We start from the raw sequence: 19388 nt of genomic DNA, 5'->3' as shown, positions 1-19388 counted from the left end.
CTAGCCGAAGACCCGTGAGTCTTGCCAGTGACCACAGGAACAGTTAGTTAGAGGGCAGGCCTCAGTGTTTATTGACAGCTTTACCGGATGCTGGACCTGGCTCTCAGCTGCCCAACAGGACAGGAGAATACAGGTTTTTCAGGGTACAGTTGCTAACAAGATGGGGTCCTTGGACGTTCCCTTCCATATATGGCTCGGCATTACTGCCTGGAGTCACAGTACCCCCTCAGAGTGGGGAACCTACTTCTGCCTTCTGTACCTGCTCACTCTTGTGGGTACCGTCACAGTAAGGGGGCCGCTGAGTGGCCTTGCAGGTACATAGGGCCACTGTGCGTGTCTCTTGGGCCTTGAATTTGAGTGGAGAAAGGCCAGTACGCTGGAAGAAGTGGGAGCCATCACAGAAGGGCTGGTGAGAGAGAGACAGAAAAAGGTTAGGGTGGGGAGTGGAGCACTCTTATTTCCCTGAGCCCTGCAATGTGGGGGTCACAGAGAGGCTGTCATGAAGAGAATAATGTCTCTGTATAGTGTTGCAAGCATTTCTCATTGGTCACCTTTGGGAGATCCAGGGACCAGGACAATTTGCAAGAACTGGGCCTCAAGTAGAGGCAATGTTACTACCCCCAGACACGCAAACACACACACAGTCACACACCAACTTGTGGGGGCTTGGTTTTCTCCTTTCACCGTGTGGGCCCTGGGGATCACACAGGTCAACAAGGCTGCATGGCAAGTACCTTTATCCACTGTGCACTTGCCAGCCAAGTTCTCATGTAACCCAGACCTTGAACTCCAATCCTGCCTCTACCTTCCAAGGGCTAGGACGATGGATGTATGTCGCTATACCCTGTTTACTGCGTGTTGGGGATGGATAGACTCCAGGGCTTCCACGCACAGCAGACAGAGGTTCTGTCCACTGGGTTAGATTCATACCTCACCCTCAGCTTTTGTTTGCTTTGTTTTTCTTTTTTAACGGCTAGGTGAGGTTGAGTCCCCATTGGCCCATGAAAGCAACATTCTTTGCAATGTTCCTCGGGGAGGGAGAGAGCCAAGGGCGCAGTGCCTTTGCAGGGTGGGGTCAGCCTTGCCTGTAAGCAAGCGGGTGTCTACAACAGCCTGCCTGGAGTACCACTATGAATGTGAGCACCACGTCTCACAGGAGAACCCTTCAAAGGATGGTGAAGACAGAGGCCCAAAGATGGGAGAGGCCTTGTTAGGGGCAGAGTACGCAGAGAGATGAACTAGTGAAAACCAGAAAACCAGCACCCTGCCTAAAGGGCATGGGCATGTACCCACAGTCCTCTGGCTGGCATGCCCTTGAAACTGCCCCACCCTCTGGAATATCTGTTCAAAGGCCACAAAGGAAGCCTCCAGAGCTGGATTTATTGTCCCAACCACAGCATGGAAAACAGGAGAGTTCTCCAGAAGGAAAGGGAGAGGCTCCGGCTACAGTGAAGGGCTCCTTCCTGCACCGCTGGGATGGCCTCGGATGGCAGCAGGCAAGCAGGAAAAGTCACATCCAAGGTGAAAAGAGACCTGGGAGGGGACATCAGGGAAGACTGAACAGAATCCTCCCAGCTGTGAGGTCCAAGGCTTGGCACATGGGCTGCTTGGAAGGAACAGGGTGGGCAGACTTCGAGGAGACTGAGTCAGCCACAGAGCTGTGGCCGCTCTGTACCTCCTAGGCTCCTGGGGAGGGACATGGACATACACTGACAATGGCCATCCTGAGAGTGGTGTCCCTGACCTGTGAGCTGGTTCCTGCCACCGAGCCCCATCCCCCAATTTTATGTATCTCACCTATATACAGAAAGGAGGGAAATGTGGACAGACTGAAAGTCCCCAGGGTAGACCATGCTGACCCCAAGCAAGTGGAGAGGAGATGGATGTTTGAGTGTCACACTACCAGGCCTAACCGTTAGTGTCACAGATCAGGCTTGTTCAGGACGCTATAACCATAGATGTATCACATCTATAGGAAAGGCTACAGGAGTAACTCACCTGATTCTTGCTTCGGCCACATACACACCACCTGTAGGTTTTCCCGGCAACCAGCTCCAATCTGATGGGTGTCTTCTGTGCCACCACTGGCTTGGCTGGGTCTTTGGGGAACCATCGGGCCTATGACCAGGGTGGATGAGTGACTCGGGATGATCCCAAGCCTTGGATATACTTTTAGTTGGCTTTTAGTTCACTCTTCTTCCAACTCTGGGGCTTGACCAATCAGGTGGCTGTCCTCCCCTCAGCGGGAAACCTGGTTCCTTGCCTTCTGTCCTCTGGTCCACCAAACCTTCCCTAAAGCATGCTGGGAGCAAGGGTCTCCCTGTCGCTGTCTTGGATGTAGCTCTTGAGGTTTGGGGAACTGATGGGAGCTGTGCTGAGATTAGACACGAGGTGTACTCACCAGCCAAGAAGAAATTTCCCGCCTCTGATACGGCTTCGACAAGGCAGGCAGGCAGATGTAATTTGGAAACAGAAAAATAAAATCAGTGGGGAAGGAGAGACGCCGGAAGCCCATCAGGGAAGGGAAAGACCACAAGCCAAAGGAGCGTGGGACCCCCTTTTTTTTTTTAATGGTTCAAAGAAGAGGCGCTGCGGATCTTGGCATCTACTCGGGAGCTCCCTCCGGAAAGACTGCCCCGTGGGGACGCGCGGCCGAGGGGTGGAGTCTGACCTGGGCCGGTGGAGGCGGGGCCGAACGGCCAGGGGTCACCAAAGATGGGACGCTCACCCAGACGCCGCGCATGACCACGGCGTGCAGGCTCGTCCTCCACGCTGCGCATGGCCGCTCTGCGCGTCGCCGCGTCCCGGTCGCCGCCCTCTCCGCTCCGCCCCCAAGGAAGACACCGCCCGGGCCCGCACAGGAGGGGCACGGCCGAGCCGCCCTGGAGTCGGCAGGTGCCGCCCTGGCCCTAGAGTTCAAGGCAGTCAGTGTGTAGGAGGATCTATCACTCTGCAGGGCTCGGACGTCTGCATCTTCACCTGCACCGCACATTCAGTGCACTCCGGTTTGAACTATTCTTACAAGTACTTGAGAAAAGGGGGTCACTGACCGTATCCTGTCCTCCTCCCTCGGGCCTCCACAGTTCCATCTCCCTCCCTACAATAAAGCCAGACAAAGCAAGGTCTCTTTGGATTTTCTTTTTTTAGTAAAACATTCTTTTATTAAAAGAACAAGTGCTGTTTACGAACTGCCCTTCGTACAAATAACATCCGTTATACAAAGATACAAGACCCAGGCTATGCACAATTCCAGGCTTGGAGGTCGCAGGGGAACACCGCCTCTTGGGCTGAGGATATAAAGGTTTCAGAAAGAATGAAAAATGAGCCCCTGGGTTTGCAATCTGTGGCTTCCCTTCCTTGCTCCCTTAGGAAGGGTCTGCTACATGGAAACAGGCTGGGATGAAGGAAGGGAGCCACAGTCCTTCGGGTCTTCAGTCCCAAGTGGGGCTGGAGAGAGTGAACACAGGAGAAAGAGGACGGCCCTCAGTCCCCAATGCTTCAGTAGGTCAGACAAGGTGGTCTGCTGGGAACTAGACACACCTGTAATCCAGGAGGAAGCGGCTGGAGGGAACAGAGGGGCTCCCTGGCCCCACCTCCCTCCGTCCTAGCGGGCACCTCTCCCTGGCCCCACCTCCCTCTGTCCTAGTGGGCACCTCTCCCTAGGCACCAGCTGCCTGTTACTCCCTTTGGGCCCTCTGCACTCTTGGGATGACTGAGACTAGCAGGGCGGGCCTGTGTCTTTGAAAACCGGTCAGCATTTCCAGGGTGGGAAGAGGAAATAGAACTGGTAGCCTCTTTGGGCTCTCATTTGTCTAAGCCCTTCCTAGGAGTCTAGGGTGGGAACTCCCTGGATCTCAACATAGGGAAGGGAAGGGACCACCAGCCTCATGATCAGGCTACCTATGGCCAGCAGTAGACCCAGGAGCGTAAGAGGGAAACCCACAAGCTGGGGGATGAGGGAGAGGGGATGGGACATACAATTTATTTCTTCTCTTAAAGGCAACCCTTAAAGTGTCATTGTCTGTGGAGGATTCGTCAGCTCAGAGCTAAGACAGTCAGTGCTACATAGATACCTTTCCGCCACGGGCACAACCCTACTACACTCACACCACCACACTCACCACACACACAGGGACAGCCAGCCAACCAGCTGCAGCTAAAAGGCTTGACAGTCGGGCAATTATGACCAGAAGGCCAGGTACGAAGGCTAGTCACTGCTGTTACTGAGGTAACGTCACTCCTAGGTTTAGAGCAGTCGCCTGTAAAGCCAGCTCCAATGACCCCTAAATCCAGCCGGGTCCCTTCGGGTCAGCATCCATCAGCCATGACCCAGCCACCCCTGCCCTGGTGGGCACAGGCTCAGCATCTGTCACCCACTCACCTCTTCTCACTTAGGGTGGTGACATTAAGATCCACTCATGCATTCTGAGACTCCACTTCCGCTCTGCAAACCACATCCTCCCCCTCCCAGATAGAGATGGCCCCAAATCTGCATCCTTTCTCTCCTTCTACCAAGCTCTTTATCAAAAAAATGGACCAAAGCCAGACATAGTGGCACACGCCTTTAATCCCAGCACTCAGGAGGCTGAGGCCAGCCTGGTCTACAGAGCAAGTTCCAGGACGACCAAAGCTACGTAAGAGTAGACCTTGTCTTAAAAAAAAAAAAAGNGAGGTTGTCAGAGCCATTTTGCAGAACCCTGCTCCCTTCCAAGGACCCTAATTTTCTCCTGCTGCGGCCCCAGGTCTCACCTCTCCTCAGGTCTCAGGATATGGAGTAGCACCACCAGCTCGCCTCTAATCCCAGAGGCAGGCAGATCTGAGTTTGAGGCCAGCCTGGTCTACACAGCCAGTTTTAAGTCAGCCAGGCCTACACCGAGAAAACCCTGTCTCGAAAAATGCCTCCCCACCCCACCCCCAAAAAAGAGGAGCAACACCAAACCATCCTGCCCAGAGGCCTCCGCAAGCCTGGCCTGACTCTGCTAGGGCATCCTGCCTGGCCCAGGACAGGGAAAGGAGTCCGGGGAACTGCCGAGAACAGAGTTCCAGAGCCCCGAGCACTCCTGCGCCACAATGCAGGGTACTTGACTGTGTGGGGCAAGGGTGTGGGCCTGGATAAAAAGGTTGTCTAAGAATCTTAAGAATCACTGGCTTGTAGACAAGGAGTCTACAAGAGCGGAAAAGATGAAGATGTCTTTCTAGTAATAAGCAGTTAGAAAAGTATTTCTGAGGTCATCTCAACTGTCCCCCAAAGTCCTTCCAAGTGTCAAAGGGTTTGCCTCTGAAGGGTCCCGGCCCATCCTATCTTATCCTATCTTATTCCTGTCTTATCAACAGGAATAGTATTTCCCAGATCATGGGGGGGGGGGGGAACAACAGTTGAGCAGCACAGGCAAAAATATATCTGCACTACGTTTCTGTCCTTGCCAAAAATATACACCTTTTCTTTATTAAAAAACAAAACAAACAAGAAAAAAAAAACACAAAAAACCCCAACAACAAAACTCAAACGTAAACACACCAAAATGCACATATGCAGAGACCCACAGACATGAGCAAGGGAAACTGGAACTGACCCTCAGTCCCAGCCAGTGCAACCAAAAGGGACACAAGGCCTCCTTAGCGGTGCTCCGTGTCCCACTCAACGTTTTTCATTACCGCCCTGGGCAGAAAGTCCCTGCCACTTATTACTACACCCTGGAAAATAGCTGGTGGGGTAAAGGGGCGGTTGTTAGCTTAAGTGGCTCTACTAGCTGGTGAAAGGATTCAAGAGGCAGGCTAGCTACTTCAGAGAGGGAGACTTTTGCTAAAAAGAAGTGGCACTTTACTCCTCCCCTACTCTCTTGTGCCAGGACTGATCAAACTAACAGTGGGGGAGGAGGCCCTGAGGGGCCCTGAGGTGGGTAGAGGGGAGGGAAGGTAGAGTATTACCCTGATTCAGAGCCCCCAGCCCCTAGGAATTCTCCAATAATGGAGGTACTGGTCTGTTGTTTGTTTTATGTTTTTTATAAGTTAACCATTCATGCCCTGGAAAAGGAGCAGAGTTGGTGAGGGGGTAAAGGATACAAGAGCTAGGAGCTCCTGCCCTGGTACTGGCCACTGCCCTGGTACTGGCCACTGTCCCAGTACTGGCCACTGCTCCTGTCCTTGCCCTTGGCTGCCCCAGGTCCAGAGGAAGAATTGACAGACAGACAGACGGACAGGTTAAACAGACTAACCATTTCTCTCTCTCTCTCTCACACACACACATACACACACATACACACACACACACACAATCTGTGGAGTCAGGCAGCTCCCTCTCCCTACCCTCGGCACTCCTCAAGCCAATAGTGCAAAAAGGGGCAGGGCACCCAGGTCAGCACGGGATGTCCCTAGCCAGCCCCATCATGGGGCCCCAAGAGGTGCTGTCCTGCCCTTCCTCAGCCCCCCACATCTGTAGGCTTTTCCAAGCTCAGCTTGTGACCCTCAGTGGGAAGGGATGATAAGAAACAGTCAAAGGGATGGATCCCTTCTGCTGGGAAGAAATGGAAGGTCAGGTGGGCCCAGCCCTTTCTCCGTAAGAAATTTCCACACAGGGATAGGCCTGGGGGTCCACCCTTCTTCCACCTTCCCCATTCAAGTGCTGATTGGTTTATGTGGTAGGTCCAACCAACCCTCCATCTCTTATGCCGAGACCTACTTTGCTCTTTGGGGGCCCCTAGGCATCTGAGGAGGATGGGGTCTCCTAGGCAGGCTAGGAGCCTGTCCTCCCGACCCTCTGAAGCAGCCAGTGCAGTGAGGGGTGGGCCAGGTGAAGGGCTCCCTCCAGTCTCTCTCCTCCATGTGCACCTGGAACGCCAGGCACGCACTCCCTGGGGATCAGCACAGGCCCTGGGCCTGGCTTTCCAGAGTCTGGGCCCAGTTGCCCACTCCAGACAAGGACCCTCAAGCCATGTAGGGGTCAGTAGGGGCAGATGGAGTTAGCCTTTTTCCTGGCTGGCTGAGGCTCCTTTGTCAGCGGTCTGGAAAGACAGGAAGAAAGGCTTTAGTGTTGTAGCATCTTGCCCTAATACCCAGTTAGGAAAAGCTCTCAGAGGTGGAAAAGGCTGATGAAGGAGAAGCTGAGTGGTCAAGCCACTGCCTGCGGAGTGAGCTGTCTAGCCTGTGCCAAAAGCTGGATTCTTGGGCCTTCAAGAAAGGCCTTTTCTTCTGTCAGCCCATGCAGAGGGTCCTCTCTCTCTAACTGTTGTACACAGAAATGTCCTTTCTAATTACGCCCCTGACAGAAGGCTGTTTTCTTTTTTAAAAAGAATTTAAAACAAGAAAAAAAATGTATATATTTCTTTAGTGTGTGTGCACGTGTGGATGGCAGAGGACAGTTTTCTGATCAGTTCTCTCTCCACTACACGCGTCCCCGGATGAAACTCAGGTCACCGGCCTTGGTAGCAAACACTGTTCTTCTTCTTTAACACACGGGGCCGTCACCCGCTGGAAAGCTGGTTTCTAAGTGGTCCTTTTATTATTGGAACCTGCTCAGTGGCCTTCCTCTCCTCTAGGGGGACACCAATGGGAGCTGAGGTCCTGCTGTCTGCAGCAGGCCACCATGCTGACCTAGGGATATAGCTAGCCTCCCACTAGAGACATAGCTGCTGCTGCTGCTATAGCCATCCTCCTCTGCCTGTCCCATAGGAATATAGGAAGGCCCGGGTCCCTTACTCACCCCTCCTTTGGGGCCATTCCCACTGGCGTCTGCCCCAGGCAGGCTGAGAAAAGGGTTGGTCTGAGCAGTGAGGACTGGAGGTCCGCCTGCCGCCGCCACTGCTGCGGCCGCAGCCGCTGCAGCCATTAGACTTGTATTGCTGCCCAGTGAAGGGGCCACCAGGGCTCCAGCAGGCAGCAGGGGTGGGGCTGATGCTGTGGGCAGCAGGCCAGGGGTGCCCGCGGACAGCAGTGGGGTGGAGCTTCCAGCCAGTAGACTGGCCATGGGCAGCTGAGAGCCCCCAGCCATCTGTAGCCGCTGCAGCTCCCGTTTCTGCTGAATCTGCTGGATCATCTGGTAGACCACAGTCTGGTGCTCCTGCAAGGAGGACAGCCTGTTTATTGGCAGTGGGCTCCCGTTGTCTCTCCTCAGGGGTGTCTGCCTTGCTAGACCAGGGCCCCTCACACTTAAATCATAAAGGCCACGACAGGGAGACAATCTAGGTTCTGTCTCTACCTTCCTACTCTGGACAAGAAAATGCGGACACATGAGGTAAACACCTGTGAACTGAGTAGCTGGGCAAGCGCAGACCGTGACCATTTCTGGCCTTGCCCACTGTGCCAGGCCCTCCACCCTTAAGACAATCACAACAACGTGCTCCAAGCTACACAGGCAGGGACAGCAATCTCCAAGTGCTCCCTCCCTCCCCTCTTTCCCTCCCAAAACTGGCTCGAAAGATTTTAGAAAATAGGTTATGGGTTGGGTGTGGTGGCACTCAAGAGGCCAAGGCAGAGACAGGAGGCTCTCTTGTGAGTTCAAGACCAATCAGGGCTAGTGGGAGACTGCCTCAAAAAAACAAAAACAAACAAAAAAAAACTGGTTTGTGGCTCACTGTCTGCTCTTCCAAGAGGACCTGGGTTCGAGTCCTAGCAGCTACCAAGGTAGCTTTCTTTTTTTTTTTTTTTTTTTTTTAAAGATTTATTTATTGATTATATGTAAGTTCACTGTAGCTGTCTTCAGATGCACCAGAAGAGGGCGTCAGATCTCGTTACGGATGGTTGTGAGCCACCATGTGGTTGCTGGGATTTGAACTCTGGACCTTCGGAAGAGCAGTCGGGTGCTCTTACCCACTGAGCCATCTCGCCAGCCCCCCAAGGTAGCTTTCAACAGTCTGTAAGTCCAATCTGGTCTACAGAGTGAGTTCCAGGACAGCCGGGGGGAACAAAAAAAAACCCTTTTTTAAAAAAAAAAAAAAAAAAAAAAAAAAACCCAACACAAAGCTAATAATAAACCAATGAAGTACGGTGTTAGTGTTAGGGGCTGCAAGCGCAGGGCAGGAAATCTGTTTCCCCTTCCATGGGTCCAGGGGAGAGAGTCAGTTCCTCAGCTCATCAGCAGGGCCTTTCCCCGTGGAGCATCTAATCAGCCTCCTTCCTGTTTGGGGTTTTCTGTTTTGTTTTTCTTGGTTGCTACAGGAGTCTTACTCTGTAGTCTTGGGTAGACTAAAATTCATTACGTAGCCCAGGCTGGCCTTGAACTCAGAGCCATCCTCCAGCCTCAGCTGCCAAGATACTTGGATGACAGCACACAACACACAGCACTTGTGTGCCTTATAGGGGACACAGACAAGGACCTAAGGCACGCTGGGCCACCCAGCCATTCCCTCATTTTAACAGGTGACACCACTTCACTCGGAAGAAAAGCAAGCACAACACATGACAGACAGACCGAGGTGTTGGCTGAGAGAACCTCCCTGCTCAGACACCTTCTCTTGGAGACACAGGCAGGGATTACAAAGCTCAGTCACTGCATCTGCCACCTCGACTCTCACTGGGATGTGACCCAGGGCCCCAGGGCTTCCTAACTGCCTGTAGGCCCCACAGGGCCAATCCCACCAGCTTAGAACCCTCCCTGGGAGGCTTTGTTCTTAGAGGTAAGCAATTTGGGTAGAGCTGGGGAGGCGGGTGGGGGTCACTCACTGGGGTCAGCTGTGGAGAGGCCAGGAGCTGCTGCAGCTGCTGCAGCTGCTGCTCTTGCTGCTGAAGGAGGTGTCTCTGCTGCTCTGTCAGGCTGAGGCAGGGATAACACAGATGAGGAGGTGCAAGAGACCCACACCCCACAACACCCAGGAGCTCCCAGACCCCCTCAGGCCCAGGCAGATGGACAGCCTGTCTAGAAGCCCTCCAGGAGAGACATGGATAAGATCTTGTTCCCTGGACTGTTATCTGGACACTCTGGGAGTCCCTTAAGTTGACAGTCTGCCAGAACTATAAATCCTATAGGGCCGGAGAATAAGGGGCTTTGGGTGGCATCCCTCCCATATCCTCCCATCCCCTCCCTAGGGCTGAACTTTCCCCTCACCTGTTGAGACAACCTGGCAGCTGAAGCGTGGGGGCCCCGCCAGCCTGGCTCAAGCCCGCGGGGTTGGGAGCAGCAGCCCCATTCAACCCTCCCAGAAGCCCATTGAGGGGCAGGCTCCCGCTGCCTGCCAGCCCACCCAACAGCCCCTCAGCCATGGGCATGGCTCCCAGCCCCGCTGCTCCAGGCGCCCGGCCCAGCCCGTTCTGTGGCTGGGGTGGGAGTGGGGCAGGAGCCCCAGGCAGGGCCAAGGGCAGAGTAGCGGGGCTCTGCTGGAGCAGGGGCAGCGGTGGGGGCGTGCTGTGGAAGGAGAGCGAAGAGCTGCTGCGGCTCGGGCAGCCTGAGTGTGGGTCCTGGGGAGGGAGGGGGAAGGGACAGGTCAGAGGGCGGAGGGCCAGTGTGACCCTTCCGGCCCTCAGCCCAGAATCCACCAGCATTCTCCCATAGCAAAGCCCCCCCCCCCCCCCCAGCCTGCAGACCCCCTGGAGAAACAGCAAAGCCCAGGGGTGAAGGCTAGATCCGCACAGTGCTCAGATGACGTTCACCGAGCACTCCAGGAGGCTCAGCACCCTCCATTCCTTGGCTCCTCAGACTTAACTACAAACAATGGCAAGATTGGCCGCTTTTCAAGGGAACCAGGTCCCGGGTTAGGACTTGACCTGCACTACCCTCTGATTTCCACTTGATGGCCAGAGCCCTTGACTTTAAGGGTTAAGGAGCTGTGCAGCCAAGAGCAAAGGAGCTCTCACTGAAGCGAGGCTCAGGTTCAAATCCTATGCCCAACGCTCAATGGCTTGGGTAGCCCTGGGTTCAGCATCTCTGCCTCCATTTATCTCTGCCTCATAGTCTATGGGTGACAGTGGTGTGCATCATCCCAGTCAGTGTGGAGAGTGAAGAAACCCAAGCTGGTGTCCCAGGCTTGCAGCTAGCGTAACTGTCATGATTACGAGCGCCCTAAGTCTCAGTAAGTGGCAGAGAAAAAAAACAAGCATTGCCCGATGCCCAACAATAACCACAACATAACAACAGCAAGTGCCGTTCCAGCCGCCACCAATTACACAGGGTTTAGTTTGTATGAGGCCCTGTAATAAACCCTCCACAACGCTTCCCCCAACTCCGTCCCTCCTGGCGGCCTGCCCTCGCGGGCCTCTAGCTCTTGACTGAGCTGGTCTTTCTGTTCCTCCTTTGCAATCCCTTGCTGCTTTCCTGGGCTCAGCCTATCTTCACGAGGACTGAGTCTGTCCTTCACTGCTGGCTTAGTGAGCACCCTGCGTTAAGAAGGTTCTCACTCATATTACTTATTTACAATAATGAATAAGATAACAATTATTCAGTCAATTTCTTCTTCACTGGCCAGCCTCCAGCAGTTGCTGGTTAGTCACTAGACCAAAGGACCCCTTCCAGGTATCTTCCCTGTCCTGTCCCCTCCTCACAGCGCCTACCTCGGAAGAGGTGGACAGGGAATTGTCCAGGCCGAGGCTGTTCTTCCCGGGAGGGCTCTTGCTGACGCTCAGGGAGTCACTGCTGCCAGCTGACCGAGGAGAGACGGGAGCTGCAGGGGAGCCAGCTCAGGCCACGGGCAGGGATTCTTCCCCCTAGCCTGGGCTGGATCCCCTCACCTTGAGGAAGCAGTCCATAGGGCCCCGGGACAGGGCCGTTGGTGGCCGGCAGGGCGGCAGGCAGGGCGGGGAAGGGGACGGAGAGCTGCACGTTGAGGATCTGCAGCCGCTCCTTCTTCGCTGTCAGGCTAAGGATCTGCTCCTGCAGCCGCTGGTTTTCCTTCTGCAGTGCATGCAGGGCCTTCAGCATCTCCACAACTTCAGAGAGAGGAGGAGTCTGCATTTAGTGCATAATGCATCAAAGAAGCAGGGCCAGAATGAGAGACAGGGTCTGGCGAGAAGAGGTGACCGAGATATCCTTAGCGGCTGCTCCTGATAGTGGTAAGGAGGGGGGTCTGACCATCTTAGGAGGACCCTGATGCTCCACAGGGATGGGGGGAGTGGGTGTGGCTGGGGTTTGGTTAAGATCTACACCAGGAGGCCTTGAGAAACAGAAAGTGCCCAGAGCACCACTTAGGCAAGGCCAGTGAAGAGGCTTGAGGCCCTGGGGAAGGGGGAGGGGCTGCGGATCAGGCCTCCCCTCCCTGTGCACCCCTGCTCACTGTTGACACCAGCCTCTCCGTCACCCTGCTTCTCCAGCAGCTGCTCCATGTTGGTTGTCCCGGGGGCTGTGGAGTCTAACTGGCCACCCGCACAGGGTGCCGACGTCGTCTGGTCGAAGAGCGCAGGGAGGCTACTGATGGGAGACCTGAGTCCAGAGGAGACCAGAGCACCTAGCTCCAGAGGCTCGCTCACCNAGCACCCCCCTTCCCCCCCCCCCCCCCCCAGGACCATTCCAGCATTCCAGCCACCGCCACCAGGACGTCACAATTCAGTCCCCACCCATTCCTCCCTCCTCCAAGGTTCACCCTCCCTCACATGGAAGAGAGACTCTCCTGGGGGGAGGTCCCGTGACACCGGAAGCTGCAGTCTTCTAGGTCTGGCTCTTGGAAGGAGAAGACAAGGATCAGGGTGGGAAGGAGGAGACTCAAGCCCCCCAACCCCAGATACTCTCCCAGGACTTCAGCTCACACCTCCTTCTTCAGTCTCCCCCAACCCTAGCCTGGTAGTTCATGTTGGCAAGGAGCTGGGCACAGCACCCCACCTCAGGAAAGCTCTCTTCCCCTTGCCACTGGGTTCCTGCTGCCTGCTTCCAGATCTTTCAGTTACAGAATCTGAGGTCAAGATAAACCTGGATAAACTGAACCTGGCTGCTGGCTGAGTGACCTTGTGTTGGTAACCTGCCTCCCACCAGTGATTAAATGAGGATTAAAATGAGGCCACAAAGTGAGTGTTTGACTGGAGGGCTCGGCAAGCACAAAGCAAGCCCTTAATCATTTTATTATCATAATTAGCTTTGACTTTTTTAAAAAGACTTATTTATGTATGTGAGTACACAGTAGCTGTACAGATGGTTGTGAGCCATCATGTGGTTGTTGGAAATTGAATTTAGGACCTCTGCTCACTCTGGTCGGCCCCGCTTGCTCCAGAAGAGAGCGTTGAGATCTCATTATGGGTGATTGTAAGCCACCATGTGGTTGCTGGGATTTGAACTCAGGACCTTCAGAAGAGTAGTCAGTGCTCTTACCTGCTGAACCATCTCGCCAGCCCCTAGCTTTGACTCTTTCTATTCATAAACTCAGATGAGCAACCTGTTGGCAACAGAGCCCTGGTTCTGGGTCCTGAAACTGAAGCCTGATTTGCTTTCTTTGGAAAGCTTACCTAATCTGGCAGCCTGAAGCTAAGCCCTACGCTCAGACTGACAGGCCTGCTGTCTGTTGGGCTGAGTAGACTCTAGGGAGATGGTAGGGGAGATTGCCTACCACCCCCCTAACCCCTAAATACCTGGAGAGCAGAAAGCCCAGCTGCCAAAACCTGTGACCCCAACTACAACTGGGTGTGCTGTAGCAAGAGGTGTGTGTTGGGGGTGGGGTTACATTGGACTGGGACCTGATTGGCTGAACTGGCTTTGTCATTTCATTCTCTATCCACTACTGCTTTGAGGTCTCTCTGTGCAATGGAGTGGCACCCCATGCCTGCCCTTGCACAGGTTTTCCCGTAAAGTGCCTCATGGTTTATAGTATGTGAGGTAAATTCAGAGGGAGGGGACTCTCATGCTTTCTACAGGAGCATCCTTCAGAAGGGGACCAGGAACAGGGACTAGCATACCTGTGTGGCTGCTCTCCGCTTGGGTGAGGAGGGGGTTAACAGTGCCCATGGGGGTTCCAAAGATGTGGGATGAAGGGAGGCTGAAGGTTGAGCCAGCCAGAGAAAACACCTGTTGGGAGGATCAAAGGAGCCCCATGCACAGCTGAATACAGTTGTACTGTGTGGTGGGGAACAAGGAAGAGCCGGAGGACACAGGCCATGGACCACAGAGGGCTTCTGTCCCCAGCCTGCCCAGGAGGAGGAGCCAGGAGCCGGGTCTCACCTGAGTGGTGGAGATGGAAGCAGAAGAGGATGCGAGGGTGCTGGTGAATGGGGACCGGCTGAGGCGTGGCAAGGCTGAGGTGCCTGTAGGCCCCAGCAGGCTGGAAGAGAGTGGGGTGCTGCAGACAGCCCGCAGCATCCCTCCACCATGAGAGATGGGGTCCTTATTACTGGTATAGATGCCTAAAGGTACAAAGAGACAGAGAAAAACCCAAGAGTCCTCCAGTCAGCGGTAAAGGCAACCGTCTTCAGAGAACACAGCATGCCCGGGGTTCTACATATTCTACCACTCTGCCTCAGAGTATGGGAAATGCTTAGGTTTTCTTATTCTTCTACCAGAACTCTGTGAGTTCTGCTGGTGTTCACCCCAAACTCTTCAGGCAGGAGACATTTAAAGGACCATCTTAGAGATAATGGCCACCTCTGTTCTGCCTGTTGGGAGTTTCCACATGCATGTATTTCTTCTTTATGCCCCAACCCTCTCACAGGACTGGTTGTACATGGAGCCGTTCTTTAGCGACAGGGACACTAACCTGCCCCCAGCAGAGATGACTCTAGGCTCAAGCTGGGCAAACTTCCTGAAGGCCCAAAGGTACGGGCGGCCAGACCCCCCAGGCCAGCGCTGACCAGGGAACCCCCAGAGAAGGGTGAGGCTGCAGTGGCAGTGAAGCCAGCGAGCTGAGCTGCAGGGAGGGAGGCAGTCGGGCCTGGAGCACCCTCCTTGCCTCTGCTCCCTTTGGGTCGGCCTGGCCCGTGTCGGCTCCTTTTGCTGGCTTTGTGTTTCTTCTCCTTCAGGGTCGTCTCAGGGGCCTCCTCAGCAGGTCCAAGGGTGGCACTCAGTGCGGGCATCCGTTTGTGGGTGCCTGCTGAGGCCCCGGCCCCAGTAACATGGGGAGACTTATAGTCTCCAGGTGAAGGGGCTCGGGCCCGGCTGGAGCTGGAGGCGGTGGTGGTGAAGCGCATCATGGGCCCAAAGCCAGAGAAGACAACTTTCTGTTCAAAGAGGTCAGCCTTTGGGGGCTCAGGGGCCGTGGGCGAGGGAGGGGCCGGCGGGGTGGGGGCCGCAGGCTTGGGGTACTTGTCTTCCTCCGGCTGCTCCAGTTTGGGGAACGCTGCAAAGTCAGGAGAGCTCTGCAGAGATGAGCCTGTGGCAAAGGAGGGGCTTTACTGCTAGACCACCTCCCTCCTTCCCCCAGTGCAGACCCTAGGTAGGAACTGCAGCCCGCCTGCCTTTGTCCTAGGATGACAGTCCCTGCTGGGAACTCCCACCCTTGAGCAAACTGAGCAAATTCCTGTTTCTTGAGCACTGACTGGGACAGGTTCTCCAGCATTAGTAGAGGCTGGCCTCAAATTCAGCCAATTCGCAGCTCCCAAATGCTGGGATTACGGGTCTCTGTGCCTGGAACTAATATCGGTGTTTTCAGATGGCCCTTTTGACACAAAGGTAGGGGACGCTACTGTGGGATTAGAGAATGGGCCCTGTAAGGAAAGGGGCTCTGGTTTGGGGCGGGGCTGGGCTGGAGAGACAGTGCAACAGTGTAAAACAGCACTGGCTGCCCTTCCACAGGGCTTGCGATCAATTCCTAGAACTCACGTTGCGGCCCACAACCATCAGTAATGGGTTCCAACACAACCACCTATAACAGGGTCTGATTCCCTCTTCTGCTGTGCAGACAAAGCACCCATACGATATATAAATAAATCTAAAAGAGGGTGGAGAATCCAGCTGGGGATTCCCTGCCATGTCACCCCACAGCACTTATAAAAACAAAGGAGAGATGTCAGGAAACCACCAGGCACAGGTCCTTGCCACGGGGCAGAGGTCAAGGGGCTCCGCTCTCTGCCTCCTCTAGGACACCCGTACTCACCTGCAGGCTGAAAAGGGCCCCCAGAGGAGGAAGAGGAGGAAGAGGAGGAGGAAGAGGAGGAAGAGGAGGCGGCGGAGGTGAAACTGCTCGCACCTTTCCCAGTGCCCAGTTTCTTGTCCTTATGACTCAGGCTATGGCTGGAAGACTTTCTCCCCTTTGAGTCCCTGCTACTCTCAGAGGTCTCCTGAGTGCTGGCCTCATGGTGGGAGGAAGAAGTCGCTGAGGAGACCTAAGACAGAGACAAGAGAGGTTTGTGTCAGCTGCACAGACTGGCTCAGCCTGACTCAGGAGGGTGCACAACCTGAGCTGGGAGTCCGTCCTGCAGGACTCAGAGCCGTGGGAAGGAAGGAAGCTCTAGAACGCAGACACGGGGAAGCAGCTACGGTAGTCTAGGGAATGCCCTAAACCCATGTTTGTCCCATGACCCAACAGAGAGACCAGTCCACAATCTGCACGGGCCTCTTTGTCCGAGGCATCTGTAGTCAATGACTCCAGTCTGAAGGCTGCTGTTGGCCTTGGACGCTTCTGTGGTTACATTCACGAGCCACCTGACTGCAGCCCATCTCTGACCACTGCAAGCTCCTGCTGGATACCTGGCCCTACATGTGAACCCTCCACTGGGCAGCCTGTCTTTGGTCAGCCAACATATAGCTAGGAAGTCCCCACACCAGGGAGCCTCCCCTACACACCTAAGCCTACACACCCTACACCTAAGTAAGCGACCCATTATGTCTTACTTGCAGGCCACTGAGAGCCTTGCCTGCCTGTCAGCAGTTACCACACAGCCCTGTGTCTGAGGTGCGATACCAGGAGAGCAGGGCGTGGGTGGGCAAGAGGGTAGGAGCCCAGCTGTGAGCCCAGCAGCCTCTGGACCTAGCTCAGCTGTATCATCCTTAGGAGCCTATTATACGGTCCTGGGAGTCAGGGGCATGGCTGGGGTTCAGTACACAAGGAGTCCAGTGGTGGTAGGTCTGCTACTAGACCTAGCAAGGACAGTTCTGTATGCTGGGTAAAAACACAGCCTTCCAAGTCAGACTACACTGGTTCAAAACTTCACCATCTAGTATTACGTTGTACTTTTAGACAAATTACACAGCTTCTCTGAGCCTCCGCTTCACTTAAGTGGAAGTGATAAGCCATCTACCACTGGGAGATTTTGAGGAATAAATTAAGGCCTCCACATGTGTCCCTTCCCTTGGTTCTGAAGACAGTCTGACCTCTATGTATTTGGGCCTCAAGTAGCAGGGAAGGAGATTTTCTTTTGGGTGGATACCAGGTATTCAAATTGTGCTCAAGAACAAATGAGGGGGAAGTCTGAGCCACCCCATTACTGCTGCCCCTCCCTGGGTGGAGCCCTCGTCTCTGTCGTCCTTTGTTCTTTTCAGCAGCTGGAGTTCTGAAGGGAGCCAGATGTGGATCAGAAAGCCAGGGACGAGAGGAGCTGGGGGAAGGGGAGTTTAGCATTGGGCTGGGTGTGGTGGGTAGGCAAAGCTTGCCACCCAGGGGTTACCCCATTAGGAGGGGGCATTCCCAGTCTTTCTACCTGTCTGTAGGCTCCTGGGAAGGTAGGGCCGGCTTCCCAGGTGAGCTCAGGGAAGCAAAGCAGGAGGGAAGAGTTACTGGGGCAGTTGCCACAGCAACATCACCCTGGAAACCTGATACCTGAGCCTCCTGCTAGGATGCCCAGTGCCCTGTCAACCATGTGGGGGAGTGGAGGTGACTGTCAGTAATGGGACAGGAGGGAGTGCTTTCTCCAGCCCCTGGGGGACTCTCACAAATCTGTTCAGGCTGGGATTATCACTCACTGGTCAGGGTAGGGCCTGCCTGTTGCTCATTCAGATGCTACCCACTACTAGAGCCCAGCCTGCTGAGAACAGTGGTGTGAGTAGGAGGGATTCCAGGGTGTAGCCAGAAGCCTGGTCACACCTCCACTCCCACTGGCTTGAAACAGAATCTAGATTTTTCTCCTGGTGTTTTTCTGGGTTTGATAGAAGTTCACCAATCCTGCAGGGCTGGGCTCTCAGAAGCCTGAGGACCACACACTTGCTCTTAGAAGTCACGATCCCAGAGATGAGCCCCTGCCTGGACAAAGGTGCCCATACGGCAGCTAGCAAGCAGAAAGGCACCCCACCTCACTCCCGTCACCCTCAGGAAGTGCTGAGGTTTGCTGGGCAGAGCGGACCCTCTGTGAGCTCAGCCGGGTGGTGGCAGCAGAGGTAACGTCAACCATGGGCACTCTAAACGTCAACCTGTTTAGAGGACACCTAAACAGGCCTCTGCTCACCTTAGCCCTTCTCACCTCAGGCTTCCTCACCCCCAGACCAACACACCCTGCATCCTGAGTATAAGCAGTGATACCTTATCAGCAGTGGGAACCGCAGGCGGGGCGAGGACGCTGGGGGGGGACTCAGGCCGCTTCTTGTGCTTCTGTTTAAGGCGTTCTTTGTCCTTTCGACTCTGGGGGAGCGAAATGTGACCAGATACTGATACAGGGGTTATCTGAAGGAGGTCAACCGTGACAAGTGGGGGTGGAGAACTGGACCCCTCTTAAGAATGGGGCTCAGCGAGTGCTCTCAGTCTACAGAGGGATGTTAAACTCCAGCTGGACAGGAGTGGCTCAGACAAGATCCTCTGAGAGCCAAGAGCCCATCCCCCACTCTCCCTCCTGCTAAAAATAGCCTGTCCCATTATCGTGCCAGTGACAGAGCGAGACACACACACACACACACACACACACACACACACACACACGCTCGAGAGGGCAGGCACTCACAGGAGTGTCCCTCCTGGAATACACACCGAACCAAAGTGGGCACTCTGTGGGATGGGGCACAGGCCGACAGACTGCAGATGTAAACATGTAGGGACACAAACTGGAGGTCGAGGACACTGTAGTGTCATGAGGAGAACTGGAGGATACACAGAGAACCCAGGTCCCAAGCTCTGTGCCTCAAGCTGTGCTTCCTAGGCCACCTCTCCAACCTCAGTGGCCTCAGGAGGCTGAGGCGCCTGGTGGTGGTCTCTGGAAAGAGGCCCAGGAGAGAGCGGGTCTTCACCTTCTTCTGGCCCTTCTCATGGTGGGTAGGGTGCTTCTCCGGCTGGGTGGATGGCGAGGCTGACCGGCTTCTCCTGCCGCTAAGGAAGCTGTTGCTGCTGCCTCCCCCTGTGCCACCTCCACCACCGCTGGCACCACTGCTGCCACCTCCTCCACCGCTGCTGCTGCCTCCTCCTGCTCCTCCTCCTCCCCCGCTGGAGTGCCGGGATGTCTTCTGGGGGAAGAGATTGAGAGGAATTGCCAACCCTTTCTTTCAGGAGCTTAGGGAGCGTTCCTGAAGGTCCCAGGATCCTAGAAGTAACTCCTGTGCTGCTGCAGGTCCCCTGTGTCTGCCATGACACTCTGCTAGGATAGCCTAGCTATCCTAAAGCTTCCCCAGCTGTCTTTTTTTTTTTTTTTTT

The 19388-nt window shown here is 54.8% G+C and overlaps 2 protein-coding genes across 4 annotated transcripts in view; both read right to left on the bottom strand.

The window, feature by feature from the left end:
* Window positions 1–43: 43 nt before the first annotated feature.
* On the bottom strand, window positions 44–2992 carry Cisd3 (CDGSH iron sulfur domain 3). Its single transcript, XM_021176861.2, has 4 exons — window positions 2672–2992; window positions 2402–2434; window positions 1999–2118; window positions 44–406 (listed from the first exon to the last, which is right to left on the bottom strand). The coding sequence occupies exons 1-4, from the start codon at window positions 2990–2992 to the stop codon at window positions 227–229; spliced, it is 654 nt and encodes a 217-aa protein (XP_021032520.1). The 3' UTR covers window positions 44–226.
* A 113-nt stretch (window positions 2993–3105) lies between these two features.
* Mllt6 (MLLT6, PHD finger containing) overlaps window positions 3106–19388 on the bottom strand; it is a 22592-nt gene continuing 6309 nt past the window's right edge. Inside the window, exons 7-20 of one of the 3 annotated variants that reach the window (XM_029483312.1) lie at window positions 18989–19201; window positions 18291–18389; window positions 15933–16161; window positions 14598–15209; window positions 14066–14247; window positions 13804–13912; window positions 12514–12580; window positions 12198–12343; window positions 11656–11853; window positions 11479–11567; window positions 10040–10389; window positions 9658–9748; window positions 7700–8056; window positions 3106–7001 (exon numbers count right to left, since the gene is read on the bottom strand). In XM_029483312.1, coding sequence (XP_029339172.1) covers window positions 6960–7001; window positions 7700–8056; window positions 9658–9748; window positions 10040–10389; window positions 11479–11567; window positions 11656–11853; window positions 12198–12343; window positions 12514–12580; window positions 13804–13912; window positions 14066–14247; window positions 14598–15209; window positions 15933–16161; window positions 18291–18389; window positions 18989–19201 — 2784 coding nt within the window. In that variant the 3' untranslated portion in view covers window positions 3106–6959. The remainder of the gene's footprint in view (window positions 7002–7699; window positions 8057–9657; window positions 9749–10039; window positions 10390–11478; window positions 11568–11655; window positions 11854–12197; window positions 12344–12513; window positions 12581–13803; window positions 13913–14065; window positions 14248–14597; window positions 15210–15932; window positions 16162–18290; window positions 18390–18988; window positions 19202–19388) is intronic. The other 2 variants (XM_021176741.2, XM_029483313.1) reach the window with 2 other exon arrangements.

This window comes from Mus caroli, chromosome 11, assembly GCF_900094665.2.
Source record: "Mus caroli chromosome 11, CAROLI_EIJ_v1.1, whole genome shotgun sequence".
NCBI classification, from domain to species: Eukaryota; Metazoa; Chordata; class Mammalia; order Rodentia; family Muridae; genus Mus; species Mus caroli.
The sequence above is the reverse complement of the archived record's forward strand: the minus strand, read 5'-3'. Positions and strand labels throughout refer to the sequence as shown.

Excerpts from the sequence above, each read along its gene's own strand:
- Cisd3 (XM_021176861.2), bottom strand. The coding sequence starts at position 2,992 with ATGTGCGGTGCAGGTGAAGATGCAGACGTCCGAGCCCTGCAGAGTGAT. Across the intron at positions 2,435-2,671 it reads CCCCGCCTCCACCGGCCCAG|CCGTATCAGAGGCGGGAAAT; the intron begins GTCAGACTCCAC and ends GCCTTGTCGAAG. Across the intron at positions 407-1,998 it reads GTGGCCGAAGCAAGAATCAG|CCCTTCTGTGATGGCTCCCA; the intron begins GTGAGTTACTCC and ends CTCTCTCACCAG.